At 33.4% G+C, this 19,930-nt stretch overlaps 2 protein-coding genes across 2 annotated transcripts; both read left to right on the top strand.

The window, feature by feature from the left end:
* The first annotated feature begins 1,782 nt into the window (after positions 1-1,782).
* On the top strand, positions 1,783-18,743 carry LOC135122854 (large neutral amino acids transporter small subunit 2). Its single transcript, XM_064047310.1, has 6 exons — positions 1,783-2,403; positions 14,524-14,652; positions 15,035-15,176; positions 17,818-18,142; positions 18,196-18,457; positions 18,512-18,743. Exons 1-6 carry the CDS (start codon positions 1,941-1,943, stop codon positions 18,652-18,654), a joined length of 1,464 nt encoding a protein of 487 aa, XP_063903380.1. The 5' UTR covers positions 1,783-1,940; the 3' UTR covers positions 18,655-18,743.
* Positions 16,269-17,592, top strand: LOC135120083 (uncharacterized). Its single transcript, XM_064044429.1, has one exon. The coding sequence runs from the start codon at positions 16,349-16,351 to the stop codon at positions 17,522-17,524; it is 1,176 nt and encodes a 391-aa protein (XP_063900499.1). The 5' UTR covers positions 16,269-16,348; the 3' UTR covers positions 17,525-17,592.
* Positions 18,744-19,930: the final 1,187 nt, after the last annotated feature.

Raw genomic sequence — 19,930 nt, 5'->3', positions numbered from 1 at the left:
GGGAGTATTTGACGGAACAGGTATTTCGGAACTGTTACCAACGTGGAACAGGAACAAGTTGTTACCGAAGATTCGAAATAACAGTTATTCGGGATAAATCTGTTCCTTTAAAATAAAAGTCCGCAAAACTGGTTTTATAAGTGAAACGAAGTGATTTGCGATGATAAATTTAAATATATAATATAATAATACAATAAATAATAATACATATAAGCAGAAAGGTAAAAAATAGAGAATTATTTGGAATAAAGAATTTTATTTAATAAAGGCACTGTTGTAATTGGATGCAGTGATACAAAATATTCAAGATTTAATATATTTTTTAATTTAGTTTTTTTTCCAATAAAATAGTAAACTAAGAAATTAGATAACAGCAACGAGAAACAACATATAGGAACGTCAATTTTCTCTTACAGGCTACGTTGGTTATAAATAAAAATTATTAAATCTTTATATTAAATCAAAAAAAATCTTAAGTAACAATTTCAGATTCCGAAGGCAAAATCCGAAGACCAAAATCGTAACGTAACGATAACGAGTACGTAAAGAACAAATAACAGTTTTATCTGTAGCAGAGTCGCATAGTAGGTATACGGGATGAAAGTGTTCTTCCTAGGAAACGCAATAACAAATTGTTCCAGAATCACTGTTATTTGGAACTGTTCCTAAAATGGAACAGTAACAAATTGTTCCTGTTCCTCAAAAAAGTAACAGTTCCCCATCCCTACTACTAACCCTCTAACTAAAATCTCCTAGCGCTACGTGCCGCCATCTAACTCAATAATCATGCAAAACTAACTCCTAAGCGCTATTAATGGTCCGACTACCAAGCAAGCGTTTCCGTGCACCAGGTTGCCTATGTTTAACGATTTTTTTTGATATTTTTTTTTTCAAATTCAAATTATTCAAGTGTGATTTTGTGCACCACAATATGCTGATGATTTTAAAATTTTTAGAATAATTTTGAGTGAAAAAGATTGTAATTCTTTGCAATAATAATTTTTTTGTATTCTGTAAATCGGTTATTTGGGCAAATATACGTATTATTATTAGTATTATTATTATTATCAATGTTCAAGGTAAAATAGGTGACCAAGTTTTTCAGAAATTTAAGTCTGTTTAAAAAAAAAATTGTCGGTTTTAATACTTTGGCGCTTGTGAGTAAAATTTTGGGAGGAGAATTTGTAAATGAGAATTTAAAATTTGGTCCAATAATAATCTCCGTCGATGTTGAAATATCTTTTTCAACTTTAAAATATATTGTGTGACAAGCACAAATCATTTCTAATGGAAAATTTTGAAAAACACATTTAATAATCAATTGGTTTAATAAAAATTATAGCTAAAATGCAAATACTGTAAAAACATTGTCTTGCATACATAATTTAGTTATAATTTGAATTTTTATAATGCAAATAAACGTTACAAGACCTGTACTTTAACAATAAATAATTAAAAATGTCATTTTATTTGATTAGATATATTCAAATTAAGTATTTGCATATGCATGTTTTGCATATAGACTGCAAATTTTTAATATAGCGGTGAATATTGTGACCAAAAATGTGTGCATATTATGCGCATATTTCTTCGATATTTTGATGCATACAATCCCAACCATTTCAGCAAAACTTACAAAAATCGTAGATGAAATAATTTAATTTAATAATTAGAAGAAATAGTGCGCCGCCACTGCCTCGTATCGATACCACCAACACTACCATCTACCCATTGCGCAAGTCCCCCACAACGCGCCAACAAATACTATATACGTAACCATGTAACGTAAACCACGCACACAACCGCATGTCGCGTCGGTGAGCTGTTGAGTCAACCACGTGCGTTCTTTCCCACAATGTTAAAGCCCCTCAATTAAGTCACCCCAGAGAATGAAAACCGTCTAAAACCCCCATCAGTGTCGCGAACACGCAACCCACGCGATGACGGTAAAACCCGCCAACGGCGCCGGCGGCGCCCCCGACGACGGCGGGGCCGTCAAGCTCAAGCGCAAGATCACCCTGATGAACGGGGTGGCCCTCATCATCGGCACCATCATCGGCAGCGGCATCTTCGTGTCGCCCACGGGCGTCTACCTCAGCACCAGGTCCGTGGGCGTCTCCATCATCGTGTGGTGCCTGTCGGGGATTTTCTCCACGCTGGGCGCCCTGTGCTACGCCGAGCTGGGCACCTCCATCACCAGGTCCGGGGGCGACTACGCCTACATCTACGTCGCCTTCGGGCCGCTCGCCGCTTTCCTGCGGCTCTGGATCGCGCTGCTCATCATCAGGCCCACGACGCAGACCATCGTGGCCCTCACCTTCGCCCAGTACGCCGCCAAGCCGTTCTTCCCCGACTGCCAGCCCCCGGACAACGCCGTCCGGCTGCTGGCGGGGGTGTGCTTGTGTAAGTACGAGTTGCGAAATTCGAATTGGGATACATTTGAATTTTTGAATCTGGTGCTGGCCTCTCTTGGTGGGAGGTGGGGTTAGTGCAGAGATAATGTCATTTATGATTTAAATAGTTGTGTAACTGATTTTAGATTAAGGTCGCGCGGCTCCGGTTTGTTGCAGATTGTTTAGGCTGGGGAAAATAAATAAACTTGGTCCTGGGAAAGTAAAAAAAAGAGGGAAGTTGCACGCATGGCGCCTGAAAAAATGTATGATGCAATAGTTGCGCAAATGCGGTTATTGTGGGAAGTTTTTAAATTTATGAGGGAGCTTTAATTTTGGGAAGGAGTGCGAGATAAGGCGATATTGGATTCTGTTTGGCTGAAATTTTTCATTATTGCGAATTCAATCACCGTGACTTTATTTAGGAGATAAGAAGTTAATAGTAAGAGTTCGGTTGGATACGTATTTGCGTAGGATTGAAGTATATGAAAGATTTGTTTGTTTTGTTTTATTTATAATTGTATAGGAGATATTTATTTTGATTGATTATTAGATACTTAAGTTTATGTAATGATAAGTTCATCTACACTTTTCCCAAAGAAGTGAAGTTCTCTGATGAAAATAACAAAATCATGTTTTACTAATTTATAAAATTGGTTTAAAGTTTTCCATACTGATCCAGTTTTAAGTTAGTAGCGTAAAAAAACCCATAAGAAGTGGACTGTATATAACAAGTGTTTCAAAAAACACACCGAATTCTGAAGAAAGCACAATTTCTAGAGTCATTTCGCATCGACTCGTCTTAAAATTCCATTTTTATTTATTTGTAATTTGAATTTTTTCTTCAATATGTAATTCATATTTTTGAATTTACATTTTTACATGGATTTACGCTAGTGAGTTGTACTGAGAGAGCAATAAAAAACACAATCAAGGACAACCTTGGATTTTTACTTCCCGAGCGTAAGCAAAGGAAGTATTGTAATCGAGTCCGTCGGCCGACTCTCTACTTTTACGTTTTCTCGATCTTTCATGACCCCTAGAAGACGAAGAAATAGGTCTCCCATTTCCGTCTGTCTGTCCGTCTGTCCGTCCGTCTGTCCGTCTGTCCGTCCGTCTGTCCGTCTGTCCGTCCGTCTGTCCGTCTGTCCGTCTGTCCGTCCGTCTGTCCGTCTGTCCGTCTGTTGTCCCGGATTTTTATTAGACAGATAATCTCCGAAAGTACTCGACCGATTGTTGTGAAATTTTGTACTTATATTAAGAATATCATGTAGATGGTAAAACGCTAACCAAAATTTGTCGAATCATCCCCACCACTAAAGCGATGACGTCACTTCAAAATTGTACATAGTAAATGGGTTTTCAATTGTATAAAATAACATAGTCCTACACATGTAGTTTACAACTCTGAATCGACTTTTCACCCGAAACGTCCAGATTTTTGGAAAAAAAATCAAAATTATAAAACAACATTTTGAAATTTAATTTTTAATCTGCTAACCAGAATGCTTTGAAATGTTGCAGATGTTTTAAGGCTATAAAGAGCATCATAAATCTTTAGTCAAAAAATATTTGCTTATCCCCTCCAAAAACTTGATGACGTCAGCTCAAAAGTTTGTGGAATAAATCATATCTAAAATGTACAAAATATGATGAGTCTGTACTTGTGATCTATCACTCCATTCATATTTTTTGGATTTGCATATACAGGGTGACTCAAAAAAATTAATGAATGCGTAAATATATTTTATTGATTTAATCAGGAACTACAAAACCGAATGCTCTGAAATCTTGCAGATGTTTTAAGGTCATAAAGAGCATAATAAATGTTTAGTCAAAATATATTTGCTTATCCCCTCCAAAAACTTGATGACGTCAGCTCGAAAGTTTGCCGAATAAATCATATCTAAAATGTACAAAATATGATGAGCCTGTACTTGTCATTTATCACTCCATTCATATTTTTTGGATTTGCATATACAGAGTGACTCAAAAAAATTAATGAATGCGTAAATTTATTTTATTGATTTAATCAGGAACTACAAAACCGAATGCTTTGAAATCTTGCAGATGTTTTAAGGTTATAAAGAGCATAATAAATTTTTAGTCAAAATATATTTGGTTATCTTCTACAAAAAACTGATGACGTCAGCTCAAAAGTTTTCCGAATAAATCGTATCTAAAATGTACAAAATATGATGAGTCTGTACTTGTGATTTATCATTCCATTCATATTTTTGGATTTGCATATGCAGGGTGACTCAAAAAAATTAATGAAGGCGTGAATTTATTTTATCGATTTAATCAGGAATTACAAAACCGAATGCTTTGAAATCTTGGGAATATTTTAAAGTTATTATAAGCATGGTAAACTTTTGTTCAAAATGTATTTGTTCATCCCTCCTAAAAAAATTGATGACGTCACCCTTAAATTTTGCTGAATAAATCCTATCTAAAATGCAAAAAATATGATGAGTTTGTACTTGTGATTTATCATTCCATTCATATTTTTTAGATTTTCTTAAGAGGTGGTTCAAAAGAATTAATGAAGTCAATTTATTTTATTGATTAAATTAAAGGCAACACTTATTATTAGTATTACACCCCAACCAACCCAATTTGGTAGACACAAAATTTGTTAAAGGAAAAACTCGGTTGAAACATAAGGGTAGCACGCTTATTTACATCGACTTTAACATTACAGACCTGCATTTGTTTTATGCGTTCACTTGATTCCGCGAATGTGAAATAGACATGTTTATAATCAACCAATTGTGAATTTCACCGTCAAGAATTAAAATAAAACCCAATGTTTTATATAATAAGCGGAAGTCGAAGCAATAAAACCGACGGTTGTTTTGTTTACAGTTTCTGTGTTTGGCTCTCACGTATGCTGTTACGCCTGTCATCTTAAATTAACAATGTTTATACATACACGATTTTCAGTTGCCTCTGATACGTAGGTATACGTGAGTAAATTGTTTCGTTATTTTATTGATTATTAGAAATCAATATTCAAACGACCCAATTCATTTTCCCGAAAATTTGAGAATATAATAATTTTATTCTTAGTATTACACTACATCTATCCCAACTGATATACGTGTCCTTGCAAAAATGTTGATGACGTCATCGCAATTTTTTTTTAAATTCCCACTACAAAAATGTAATGAGAAAAAAAACACAATAAGCATGCAGTCGTCAAGTTTCCGACAGCGAGGGAAGTACTGTCTAAACTCTTTAGACCAATTTTTTTAAAGTTGTCTTTGATTGTTGCATTATCAAGTCAAAGTTTTGAATTAACGGTAATCTAACAATACCAAATTCTATCAAAGACAAATTTAAAAAAAAATCCATGGTTCTTTTTGATGGTGTTTTTATCGCTGTCTAGGTATACGATTTTTATCTCAAACCTAATTTAATATGCAAACCTGCTCAGCTGTTCAAAGTACTCGTAACGAGTTAAGAAGAACCAGAACATATCTTATTTTTTCTAATTTAACTTCAAACAAAATTAACATTTGGCGGAGCCCGGTGTATCAACATTAGAGTATCTTGCATGGCTGCCAACCAAGGTTGTCAAAATAACTAAATTTATTTTGACGATTTTTAAAATAAATACCTTAAATTTCCTCAATAGAAAAAGTAGTAGAGACGTTACTATTATAGAATTTTATTTATGTAGACATGATTTTCCAATAAGAGTACAAATCCTGCTTAGAGAATTGCAAATAATAATTGATATGTACTAAAAAGAGGTTTTCTTGTCTTATCAATGTGAAAAAAAAAGGGTTAATTTTGACGGATTTTGAACCGAATCTAATGCTTGGTTTCTTTAAAGAAAAGGGAAAATCAAGGAAACTAAAGTTACATTTTTTCAATTTTTAAAAGTACCTGAAAATCAAGTAAATATAGTAATTTCCTTCTGTGGGTTGTTTAGATTATTATTATCTATCTGTTTTGTTTCTAGGGTTGCTGTATTATTAAATAATTCCGTTTCTAAACTCTAATTCAAATAGAAATGTACCTAATTTGCCTTGAACAGGCAGGAGAAAACAAAAGACAAATTCATTTTTACTTCCCGAGCGTAAGCAAAGGAAGTATTGTAATCGAGTCCGTCGGCCGACTCTCTACTTTTACGTTTTCTCGATCTTTCATGACCCCTAGAAGACGAAGAAATAGGTCTCCCATTTCCGTCTGTCTGTCCGTCTGTCCGTCTGTCTGCCGTCCCGGATTTTTATTAGACAGATAATCTCCGAAAGTACTAGACCGATTGTTGTGAAATTTTGTACTTATATTAGGAATATCATGTAGATGGTAAAACGCTAACCAAAATTTGTCTAATCATCCCCACCACTAATGCGATGACATCACTTCAAAATTGTACATAGTAAATGGGTTTTAAATTGTATAAAATAACATAGTCCTATACATGTAGTTTACAATTCCGAATTGAGTTTTCACCCGAAACGTACAGATTTTTGGAAAAAAAATCAAAATTATAAAACAACATTTTGAAATTTAATTTTGATTCTGCTAACCCGAATGCTTTGAAATGTTGCAGATGTTTTAAGGCTATAAAGAGCATAATAAATGTTTAGTCAAAATATATTTGCTTATCCCCTCCAAAAAATTGATGACGTCAGCTCGAAAGTTTGTCGAATAAATCCTATCTAAACTGTGCAAAATATGATGAATCTGTACTTGTGATTTATCACTCCATTCATATTTTTTGGATTAACATATACAGAGTGACTCAAAAAAATTAATGAATGCGTAAATTTATTTTATTGATTTAATCAGGAACTACAAAACCGAATGCTTTGAAATCTTGCAGATGTTTTAAGGTTATAAAGGATATAATAAATGTTTAGTCAAAATATATTTGCTTATCCCCTCCAAAAACTTGATGACGTCAGCTCAAAAGTTTGCCGAATAAATCATATCTAATGTACAAAATATGATGAGTCTGTACTTGTGATCTATTACTCCATTCATATTTTTTGGATTTGCATATACAGGTTGACTCAAAAAAATTAATGAATGCGTAAATTTATTTTACTGATTTACTCAGGAACTACAAAACCGAATGCTTTGAAATCTTGAAGATGTTTTAAAATTATCATAAACATGGTAAATTTTTGATTTAAATGTATTTGCTCATCCCCCCTAAAAAATTTATGACGTCACCACAAAATTTTGCTAAATAAATCCTATCTAAAATGCACAAAATATGATGAGTCTGTACTTGTCATTTATCACTCCATTCATATTTTTTGGATTTGCATATACAGGGTGACTCAAAAAAATTAATGAATGGGTGAATTTATTTTATTGAGTTAATCAGGAACTACAAAACCGAATGCTTTAAAATCTTGCAGATGTTTTAAGGTTGTAAAGAGCATAATAAATGTTTAGTCAAAATACATTTGCTTATCCCCTCCAAAAAATTGATGACGTCGTCAGCTCGAAAATTTGCCGAATAAATCCTATCTAAACCGTACAAAATATGATGAGTCTGTACTTGTGATTTATCACTCAATTCATATTTTTTTGATTTGCATATACAGGGTGACTCAAAAAAATTAATGAATGCGTAAATTTATTTTATTGATTTAATCAGGAACTACAAAACCGAATGCTTTGAAATCTTGCAGATGTTTTAAGGTTATAAAGAGCATAATAAATGTTTAGTCAAAATATATTTGCTTATCCTCTCCACAAACTTGATGACGTCAGCTCAAAAGTTTGCCGAATAAATCATATCTAAAATGTACAAAATATGATGAGTCTGTACTTGTGATCTATCACTCCATTCATATTTTTTAGATTTGCATATACAGGGTGACTCAAAAAAATTAATGAATGCGTAAATTTATTTTATTGATTTACTCAGGAACTACAAAACCGAATTCTTTGAAATCCACTGCGAAAAAAAAACATAATAGGCATGCAGTCGTCACGTTTCCGACAGCGAGGGAAGTACTGTCTAAACTCTTTAGACCAATTTTTTCATCTAGAATTCGTTTAATTATGACTAATTTTAATATCCATCAAAAATGTTGATTATATGTCTAAAATTATTTTTTTATCGAACGGGTTTTATATTCTAAAAATATAGCTTTTTCTTTCCGAAAAATGTCAAATAATAATTTTTATTATAACACATATTTTTTTGCCAAGAATCCGTTCATTTGTGACTAATTTTAATAAGCCTATTAATTACAGTTGTCATAAGAACTCAAAAATACAAACATTTCTTAAAAAAATTAATAATCTTTTTGTCTGTAGTGATCGTTTTTAATTTTTTTCTGTTTCAATTTTAAAATCAAAATTTGAAGAATCACTTTTTTCGCATCTTGTGAAGAGCTACACAAGATATCTCACGCAGAAATTAAAAACAATAAAAAAATTATAAACGTTTACTTAAAAACACAACCTCAAGATTAAATGATTCCAAAAATTTTAATAATAAAATAATTAAATTAATTTCAGTCATAGAAAACATCGTGTGCACCTCTCAAACATAGGAGAAAGTTTTTGTGGCTTTCTAAACTTTTTTTAACTATCAACTAAGTATCACTTTGCTAAATAATATTTTTTCTTGGCGGTAGAGCAAAGTAGCACTTTGGTTTTTATCAAGTCTGCAGGGCTTTTCCTCCAATAACGAAAACACATTTTCTAACGTCAAAATCAGTTACATAACCAATAATTTTTCTGTCTGGTCACCTAACAAACGTTGTGTGTACCTCGGCCAAAGAGAATGTGATTAAACTTCAGATCGGCTGAAAAAGTTCTTCTTTATGGCCTTGATACACAAATAACTATTTTGCACTGGCATAACCAAAAATGGCATTATTCACTGCATTACGTTTGAAGTAAGTGGAAAATTATAAAGTCGCAAAACCTAGAATACAAACCTAAGTTAATAGAAAACTTACAAAGAACTGTTAATTAAGAGATAGTGGATTCCTATATCCAAGCTCTAAAACTGATCGAGTGAATACCAGTAGAATATAGTTTGTTGTTATATTATTTATTTTAAATGAAGGCATAATTTTATATTGTGATATTCGACAATACAGGATTTGTTTTTCTTCTTGAGAAATGTCTAAAAGAGAGATTATTGAAGAATGTCTAATCTCAACTTTCCATAGCACGTTGAATACGAAAATACAAATTTCCCACTTTTGTCTGTCTGTCATTTATTTGTTGGCGCTTTTATTCGACAGGTAATCTCCAAAACTGTACTCACCAATTACTATGAAATTTTGGAGTGACTTTTAAATTACCATAAAAATAATGGACTACTATTTAAAATTTATTTATCCATCTATTCTACAAAAATCATTTGACTTCGTCGATCCTGCCGGTACGTATTTCTATATTAGTTACCTACAACATGGAAATTTCCATAGCCATCAATATTGCGGTTTTACATTCCCATCATGTATTTATAACATGACAGATTTTTTTTCATATCATGTAAATAAACAATCTTGAGTCTCAACTTGTTGCTTTAATACGACTTTACTGTTAAAATTAAACTTATGAAAATTTCCCTTGTAGTATTGTCATTGTAAAATATTTAACAATTGTAATATCTGAAAATGAAAAGTACTGGTATATTTCACTAGCCGAATTTTAGATTTTAACGAAAGACATTAAACATTGGGTGAAGTAGCTAAAATAAAAAACATGTTCTTCATAGTGTAAACAGTAAGTTTAGTTACATTATTTTGTATCCGACAGCCTTGTGAACGTTCATAAATTGTTTTATTATCAAAACGCGGATCATTGTGTCATATCTATAATAATATGGCTAAAGCAATTCGCACTTAAATCTTTATGGAGTAAAAACTCTGTCATGATATGCAGCATACCGTTTCTTACCAGTCCATATTACCACACCTGGATGTCAAATTTCGTGGCAACTTAGTTTTAAACTGACATTTTACGCAAATACGCTATGAAAATAATTTTCATCAAGGGGTTCGATTTAGATTTTCGAATCCTGTGCTGGCCTCTTTTGGTGGGAGGTGTGTTTATTGCTAAGATAATGTCACAAGTAATACGGTTGTGTAACTGATTTTAGTTTAAGGTCGTGCGGCTCCGGTATGTCGTAAATTGGTTAAGCTGCGAAAAATAAACTTATCCCTGGGAGAATTAAAAAAAGGGAAAATAACACACGCGACTGTTTCACCCACGCCGACTTACCTGAAAAAAATGCATGATGCAATAGTTGCACGAACGCGGTGGTCGCCTTAAATTTTTAGGAAGTATTTTAAATTTGTGCAGGCGGGGCTAGATAAGGTGATATTGAATTGTTTTGTGGAGGTGCGATTATGGGAGTGGAAACGCGCTGAGTACGCGTGCATGTTATTATTTATAGTTACACTGATAAGATGATAATATTTACTCAGATCGGAAGTTAATAAAGGGGTTTGCTCGATATTTGTTTGCATAATGTTAAAATAAGGATGTGATAGACAATTCGTTTTATTTGAATTGGTGTTATACATATTGTGTAATTTAAAAAAGCACTTTTATCGATTTGTGCCACAAAAATGAGTTTATTGGACTTGGAATGGTGATTTAGAAAATTTAGGAATATTCAAATTTCTTGTCCAAGAGATGTTTTTGGTTTTTATCTTCGGGTTGAAAATTCGTGTTTAATCAATACATATATCGACATTTGAATAAAGAGTGAACTTCAGCACAGCTTAATACATAATTAATTAATTATAATTGACTGTATTTTTGTTCAGAAAGTAAATTACCGTTACATTAAAATTAATTTTTTTAGTAAACTTAGAAAACACTTTTTTGCTTCTTTCATAGTTTTTTTGTCCTGAGACAATTTTCTTTCGTGCCTGTTGTATATTGTAGATATTGAGAATTTTATCTAATCGGAATTTTTTAATCGCGATTTTATGATTCGTTGTGGTTTAAAAGTGAAAGAAAGTATTTATGAATGCACTTGCATTTAATACCAGTGCATTTATTTATTGCTCATATCGTCATATCTATTTAACCCGTTTTTAGACTAGAAACCTTGAACAAAGTTTATGCAAAACTAGATGATTTAAAAGAAAGCGACTAAACCTCAACAAAATCCTGTAGTATTTTCAATTTTAAGCAAAGATTGCGTATAGATTAAAAATTCCTGATAAAAATTTAAAATTCTTAAACTTGTCAAAAGTCGAATCAAAGTGAGGAGAAAATCACCACTTTTTATAACATACAATGTGGAAATATTCAAAAAGGAATGTTGTATAATAATAATATTATACACGGTAATTCAAAAAATGAAACAATTTATTTTATTGACTCAAAAACTGTTGTTATGGTTTTGCTAAAATGTTCTTTACTTGTAGTTTATATCTTTATATTAATTTATAGGGGTTATCACAAAAAAGTAAGATTCTCAAAATCTAATTTTATTATTTTGTTTAAAAAACTAGATTTGTTTAACTGTAATTTTTTCCTTGTGAGGATTAATTACATTTATTATTCAAACTACATTAGGACCCTCTATAATTTTAGTCAATATTGCCGCTAACCTGTCACAGAGTAATTTTTATTAGAAAAAGCTGATCTAAAGTTATCCAGTTATTGTGTTATAAAAAAAAATGTCGACGAAAATCCACGGTCCATGGTAACCAAAGTATCATCTACATGATGCTCGTGGCAAATATTGCACATTTTTATAAAGTAATTGTGATACAAATCAAGGCGGAATCATAAACCACAAGTATAGGAGTATGTTATGTTATAACATGTAAATAGGAGTTACTATGAAAAACAGAGTTTACGCCATTTAATTGTTGGGGATGATTAGACAAATTTTGGTTAGCGTGTTACAATCTACATGACATTCTTAAATCACATTGAAATTTGACAACAATCGGTCCAATAGTTTCGGAGATTATCTGTGTAATCAAAATCGACGTTGACAGACAGGGAAACGGGAGACACTAGGGGTCATGAAACGTCGAAAAAACATGGAAGTGACCATTACAACACTTCCTCAGTGCGCTCTGGAAATAAACATGAACACAAAATTTAAGATCAATCAAATATTGTATAATATGTAACACTAGCACCCAGGAGCTGCTTTCCCAGCCTGTATTTTTGACAGTTTCGATATACAGAGTGAGTCACTAAGCTTATTTTTAACTATACAAAGTGTTCTGTTTTAAGACGTAACACACAATTTAATTTTTTTAAATGAAACACCCTATACACCTACCGTATATTTAATGTTTCTTTAATACTGTAATAATAAATCAAAAAATCAAATACACCGAATATCTGGAAAATGGCGGATTAACTCTTCAGTACGTTATATACGGGGGTTTCGGACGCCCCAAAAAGATAATAAAAAAATTGGCAACACTGCACGTACCTAATGCGTGAATACTTCCGGCTTAGTTTTGATTTTGGCAAATAAGATACCCTCTAACAAAAGAGAGGGCGGGTGGGCGGCTCTAGTAACTGCTAAGATAAGACTGATTTTGGCAAATGAGATATCCTCTAAGAAAAGAGAGGGTGGGAGGGCGGGGCTAGTAATACGAAAATAAAACACCAGTGGACCTAACTAACTGCGAACATTTAAAACGTAAGGTTTTGAAAACTGACGATTTTTGATACGTCAAACATTTTTAACTGCTTACACGATTTTTGGTAATTTATCATACCTTCGCTGTACATCAGGTAAACATTGTTGTCAAATGGAATTTTATCAAATTATTATAAAAACAACACAACCATATCTTTGTACATTCTAACTGAAATGGTAATTAAACATGGTCATGAGCCAGGGAAATATTAACAAAAAGTTTTATTACTAGTTATTGTGATAATAAATGTGTTGTTTAGTTGTTAAATGTAGCAGAAGAACCAATTTTAAAATCATTGTAACTCCACCAAAATGTGAGAAGGAATTTTTTACTATTTTTCCCAGACTCCGCAGTTGATGTGTGATTTTTTAAATTTCTACTCTAGTTGATCATCACCAATTAAAACGGCTGACGTAAGCGTCATGGCCAACTAAAACAGAAATTTAAAACAGCACCCGGTATAACTTAATTCATCTTCTACTGATGGTGTGGATAGATAACCGGATCAGATTAATCTTGGATAAATTTCGGCTAAAAATTCAAATTTAAAACCGGATAAATATTCAGTTGCTAAAGCTATTTTTAAAAATAGCCAGCTATTTAATAACACTAGCTACATGTCATTGAAAACATGGATTAATGTTTTTTTTTTTTTTTTTTTTTCAAGAATGTACATTATTGTACATGCAGCTTGAAAATACAGACAGTTAATAAATCGGGTATTAAAGCATATTATTTTACGCATTTGAAATAGGAAATACTTTTATTTAGCAAAACATTGGTGAAGATGAAGAGATAAATTTTGATTAGTGTTTTACCGTCTACATGATATTCTTAAAATACGTCTAAAATTTGACAACAATCAGTGCAGTAGCTTGTAGACGACAGATAACAAACAAACAAAAATGGGACATCTACTTTTTCATATTCTGGGAGTTGTGGAACGTCGAGAAAACAACAACAAAAATTAAAATTATAAAATAAAATTTTGTTTTCCTGATAGCCGTACCACCATATAAAAATCTCTCAATACCTTATTGTCTTTCGATTTAATACTTAGAGCTCAATTAAAATGTACGAAATTAGTGATGGTGAACATGGCGCATTAGTCACACAATAACACAATGCAGCACCAATAACTGGGTACTGAAAAATAACAATAGATACCTAAAGATAAAGAATTATAACTATAAAAAAAACACAAACAGAAATGTTTATCATCTGTACATTTTGGTATTCTTCAAACTCTCCCCCGTTTTGTTCAATTCAGCAAGCATTTTTATTTTTTATATGAAATGCACTGTTTATGATATTAAAAAACGTATAAACCTAAATGAAAATGTCAGTTGATTGCGTAACCTTTTATACCAAAAACAATCATTTATAATTATCTTGATTTTACCTCATCACTGGATATGCAAAACAGGATATATCTTGTTATCAACATATGCCGGATCAAGAGATAACTAACGAAGCATGAATTAATCTACAATAACATCCCTCGTTTTCAGGTCTTCTGACTGCAGTTAATTGTCTCAGCGTCAGATGGGCTATGCGAATACAAAGCGTCTTTACGGCGGCAAAGCTATTCGCTTTAGTGGTCATCATCCTTACAGGACTTTACGATATAACCATCAACGGTAAGTGACATTTTCTAAAAGTTGCACAATCTAAAAATATCCACATTAATGTATGTACACAAGAAAATAAAATTTTTTCGCTGGCGAAATTCCATTCACTTGATTGCTACTTTTTACTTCTTGACACACTTACAGCTCTTGAGTTGATGAAGTCTTACCTAATCTTTTACTTTGTCTGCAACACTTTACTTTGGAACATTTCGCTCTAAATGATCCACACATTTTTTTGCAAGACTATTTTATTGTCAGAAACGATTCTTTGTAAACTTTTACGATTAATTAACCCATTCCTGGAAATGTGTGCGTTCTTTGACCCTCATGCTGTTGCCACCCATAAAACCCATGCATAATGTATTCGTCCTTCATCAGTTTTGTTTCGCAGGCCATACTGAAAATTTTCAAAATGCCTTCGACGGAAATTTCGAAGTTTCCCAGCTGGCTTTAGGATTCTACTCCGGTTTGTTCGCTTTCGGGGGCTGGAATTTCCTCAATTTCGTTACTGAAGAACTTCAAGATCCATACAAGTGAGTAAAACCCAATAATTTAGCGTGTTTTGAGGAATAATCTAGTTTCTGGGATATTTAAGTTTCCACAGCAAATGAGTCGTATCTCACAAATTCGATTTAATGAAGCTTCGCATTTAATAGAAAGTCCAATTACATCTTAATTGTTTAAATGGGTTAAGTAAGTTTACAGATCTTGTCGACTTACTAATTATTGGAACGGAAAAAAGCTTGATCTTTGTGAAGGACATGACGTGATCTTTAAATGGATGAAGGGAATGCTGAATTAAACATAGACGCTATTCTTTACCATCACGGTTTTCTCGTTACTGTTAAAAGTCTTTTATTGTAGTTCGCTTTATTCAAGCGCTTGCACTGGATCGAACGTGATTTTAAGCTGATTGAGTTACTTAATAAAAAGGGCGTAAATAATCTTGACATAGAAAGAGGTTTCTTACAGTTACGTGTGTAGTGAATGCAGTTATAAATTTAATTAGATTATTATTGCATGCCTATACAATTCTCGTTAATAGTATTAAGTATTGATAACAATTGTAATAATAATGAATGAAAGTGATTAAGAATTTAGAAAATCTCGCATTTTTTCAGATTCAAGGTTTCTTCTGTAGAAGTAATAATTTCACAAAAAGACAGGAACCAATATGTCGATTTTTTTTCTTTATGTATCTATTAGGGCTACAAAATGTTTATAAAAACTAGTGCAGTTATTATATGCAAAGACGAACTGTAATTTTTTTCTAAAGTAGACCCGTTAACTGAAAAATAATTTGTGTTTGGAATAATGCAACCAATTAAACATACAACAATAGTGTTACTCAGTTCGAAAGAGGCGGAACAAATCAGTGCCCTCTTAGACCTATGAGTCATTGATGATTATGATTCATAGTATTTTGGTATTCCTGTACTGTTAGAGGCGACGAGCAAAGAAATCCGATGAATTTTGAACTGATTAAATTTCCCCAATATATTTCTTAAAACTTATAAATAAAAATGGGTTTCTCATTTCTTATTCTTATCTTTCTTATCTTCCGTCGTCAGCATAAAGATCAATTTCTTTGAATCCATCAGTAGCAACAACATAATGATTTATCGCCACTCAAACCGCAGTTAACTTATCATATCATTATGATATTTTCGTCGGACAGTATTGCAGTGTCAATACCACAAACAACATGTCTGACTTAAAGATTCCCAATCTAGAAGACCTCCTCCAACTCGACGAAAAAATCGCGTTCACAAAAATCAAATGTCTGACGGCACCGGGCGAAAATTACGGAAGTTTAATGTTAAGTGTGGACGTCACCACCGAAAGCAACCACGAACTCAAAGTTGTGGCCAAAACTCTACCCCCGAATCCCAAAATGCAAGAAATGTTCGACAGTCCGGTGACCTTCCGCAACGAAATCGCGTTCTACAAAACCATCATTCCCACTTTGAGGAGCTTCCAGAAAAAGCACGGCGTGAAAAAGGTGATGAACTTCGCGGCGAAGTATTACGGAAGTCGACCGAATTTGCACCACAAAGACGACAAAATTGATCAAGACGCTGTATTGCTTCTAGAGAATCTGAAGGTTAGTGGTTTTGTCAACGTGGAGCGGACGGAAGGGTTTGATTTAGACACCTCCAAACTCATCCTTCGCGATTTGGCGCAGCTGCACGGAATCGGGATCGCTCTAAAACTGCAAGAACCGAAAATCTTCAATCAGAAAGTTCGACCGTACTTGACGCCGCTCACTCTACCTGAGGAAGCACACGACGACTGGAAAGACAAGTACTTGAAGATCATCCACAGCATTCCTCGACTGGAACCGTATTTGGAACGTTTGAAGAAAGTTAATTTCGATATGAAAGGTCCACCTCCACCCCGCGAGCCGTTTGCGAGCATCTCCCACAACGATTGTTGGGTTAACAATGCTATGGTGAAGTTCGAAAATGGTAAAGCTGTTGAGAGTAGGTTGGTGGATTTTCAAATCAGTGCCTACGCTTCTCCGGCTAAGGATGTGTTGTTCTTTTTGTTTTCGAGCTTGCGCAATGATGTTTTGAGAAAGAACTGTGATGGTTTGATTCGGTACTACCATGAAAATTTGATCGGAGTACTGAAGGAACTGAAGTGTGATACGAAACCGTTTTGCTTTGAAGAATTTAAGAAAGAGTTGGATTTTGAGGCAAAACATACACAGTTCGTGGACACAGTTTTGATGCTTATACCTATTTTTGCACCTAAGTTGAAGGTGAAAGATTGGGCGGAGATTGAACCAACGGATATTGGAAATAATGAACCCACAGAGCTGCATATGGAGAAGTTGGTGGTTATTGTGGAAGAGTATGCGAAAAGGGGATGGATTTGACTAAAACGTGTAATATAAAAATAAAGTGTAATAAAATAATTATAAATAAAACTAAAAAATTGCTCTAAGGTTATTTATATAGATAGAACTTCCCTCGTCCCTAAAGTACACGAAAAATTATAAAATTTTGCGATGTTATATCCGATTTATTATAAAATTAATAGTTCCGCATTAAGTGCTTTCACGCATCCTCATAACATTATTATTACCCATTATTAACCACACATCCACAATAATAATGAACACTTTTCCGGAATGCTCGTTTGTAATAAACCACGTATTACTCATTCCAGAAACCTCCCCCGAGCTATTTGGATCGCCCTCCCCATGGTAACTGGCGTCTATGTTCTGGCAAATGTGGCATACTTTACCGTGCTTTCCGGAATTGAGATCGAAAGCTCTCCGGCTGTCGCCGTTTCCTTTGGCGCCCGAATGTTTGGACAGCTTCAGTGGCTGGTGCCTATTTTTGTGGCACTTTCCACCTTCGGGGGCGTAAATGGAATTCTCTTCACGTCTTCAAGACTGTTTCTCACCGGATCTCAAGAAGGACATTTACCGGACTTGTTCTCTTTTATTCATGTTAGGAGAATGACGCCCATTCCATCGCTTATTTTTACGGTATGGGTTAGTTATTCTTGGGTTGTAATATTACTTACACGTATCACTTGCAGTGTGTTACCTCTTTGGCGATGCTACTAGTCAGTGATGTTTTCATTCTTATTAATTACTATGGACAGATTTTGTGGTTCTCGGTGGCGGCCAGTGTAGGAGGAATGTTGTGGTTGCGATATAAGCAACCCGATATGCCAAGACCAATCAAAGTGAATTTGGCTATTCCCATTTTGTTCCTGTGTTGTTGCGCATTTGTGGTGATATTCCCTATACCGACCCAGCCGTGGAATACTGTCATCGGGGCTGCAATCACGTTGTCAGGTATGGTTTGTTTTTCTTGTTTTTTTCGGGTTCTAATTTCTTTTTTTTTTTTAGGTGTCCCAGTGTATTATTTATTCGTGGAATGGAAAAATAAACCACAGAAGTTTAACGCAACTATTCGAAAACTGACTGAGATACTCCAAAGTATTATGAATGTGACCTCACCAGAGGCTGAGCAAACCTTATCCCATTCTTAATTTATTTATTGTTTTTAAGTTATGTAAATTGTGAGTTTTTTTATAAGTGTTGTATATGAGAAATATAGTCGTCTGGCAATATCAAACAATATTTAAGTAAAATATTACTGATTAATTTTATGTAGGTGCAATACAAAAATCCTGATTGTATTGTACAATACTACTCCTATAATTTATTTAATATAAAATGGTCAAACAAAACAACATTTATGCAATGGGTAGGCGAAGAATTTTTAATAATTTAAGTAAAGTTAGTATAATACAGAGTTTATTCAAATTATCAAATACGAGGAAATTCATCATCTCCACTTTGTGGCTTGTTTGCTCTCTTTTAAGCACATAGCTGTTACCTACATTTTTAAACTTTACGAAATATATTGTTTAACGTTAATTTTCTTGGAATAATGTTATGAGATGTTCCCATAATTTATTGCCATTCTGATTTAACGAGAAGCATTTTTTAATTCTGTCATTAATAAATTGCGTCGAAATGTGTACGCTACTAAAAATAGGCACAATCTGCGTTAAAATTTATCCCTTTGTTAATAAATATTACTAATAAGCTGGTGACGATGTCGCCTTGTTTGTATTCCACATTTGATATATACAGGCTGAGTCACTAAGCGCGCGGTCCTTGATCTCATTAATTATTATTATTAGAGGCGAAAAAAGTCACCAACTAAAAGTGAGGATCGTATATTAAAACTATTTTCAGTAGGTGGATATTCTGTTTTTGAGACAAAATGCACAACTTAGTACCTAGTTTTGAATAGAAAGCCATATTTGTATATTTTCATTAGTCTCTTCTTTATTTTTGAAATTCCGATGCGACGTTGGCACGTTATTCTTGATTTTTTTACTTCCTGAACGTAAGCAAAGGAAGTACTGTAACCGAGTCCGTCGACCGACTCTTTACTTTCACGTTTTCTCGACCTTTCATGACCCCTACCGTACGAAGAAATAGGTCTTCCGTTTCCATCTGTCTATCATGTAGATCAGGGGCGGCTCGTGAGTTGAGAAGCTGATGAGGCAAAGCACAAGATGCTCAAATATCTAAATATCGAAAAAATTACATAGGTACATATTTTTCGATTTGCAGTTTTTCGATTTTTATTTTGCAATTTTTTAATTCTACATTGTTTCGATTTTTAAGTTCAAAATTTTGGTTTATCAACATTCGATTTTTTCAATTTTTTAAATTACAATTTTTTGATTTTACAGTTAGTCGGATTTCTAAATTTCTAGATCGTTTATTCAGTTTTTGGATTTTTCAGTT

The sequence above is a fragment of the Zophobas morio genome, unplaced genomic scaffold, assembly GCF_036711695.1.
Source record: "Zophobas morio isolate AGI-343-1 ecotype UQ-CSIRO unplaced genomic scaffold, CSIRO_AGI_Zmor_V1 ptg000005l, whole genome shotgun sequence".
NCBI lineage: Eukaryota > Metazoa > Arthropoda > Insecta > Coleoptera > Tenebrionidae > Zophobas > Zophobas morio.
This window is presented reverse-complemented; position numbering and strand designations above follow the sequence as displayed.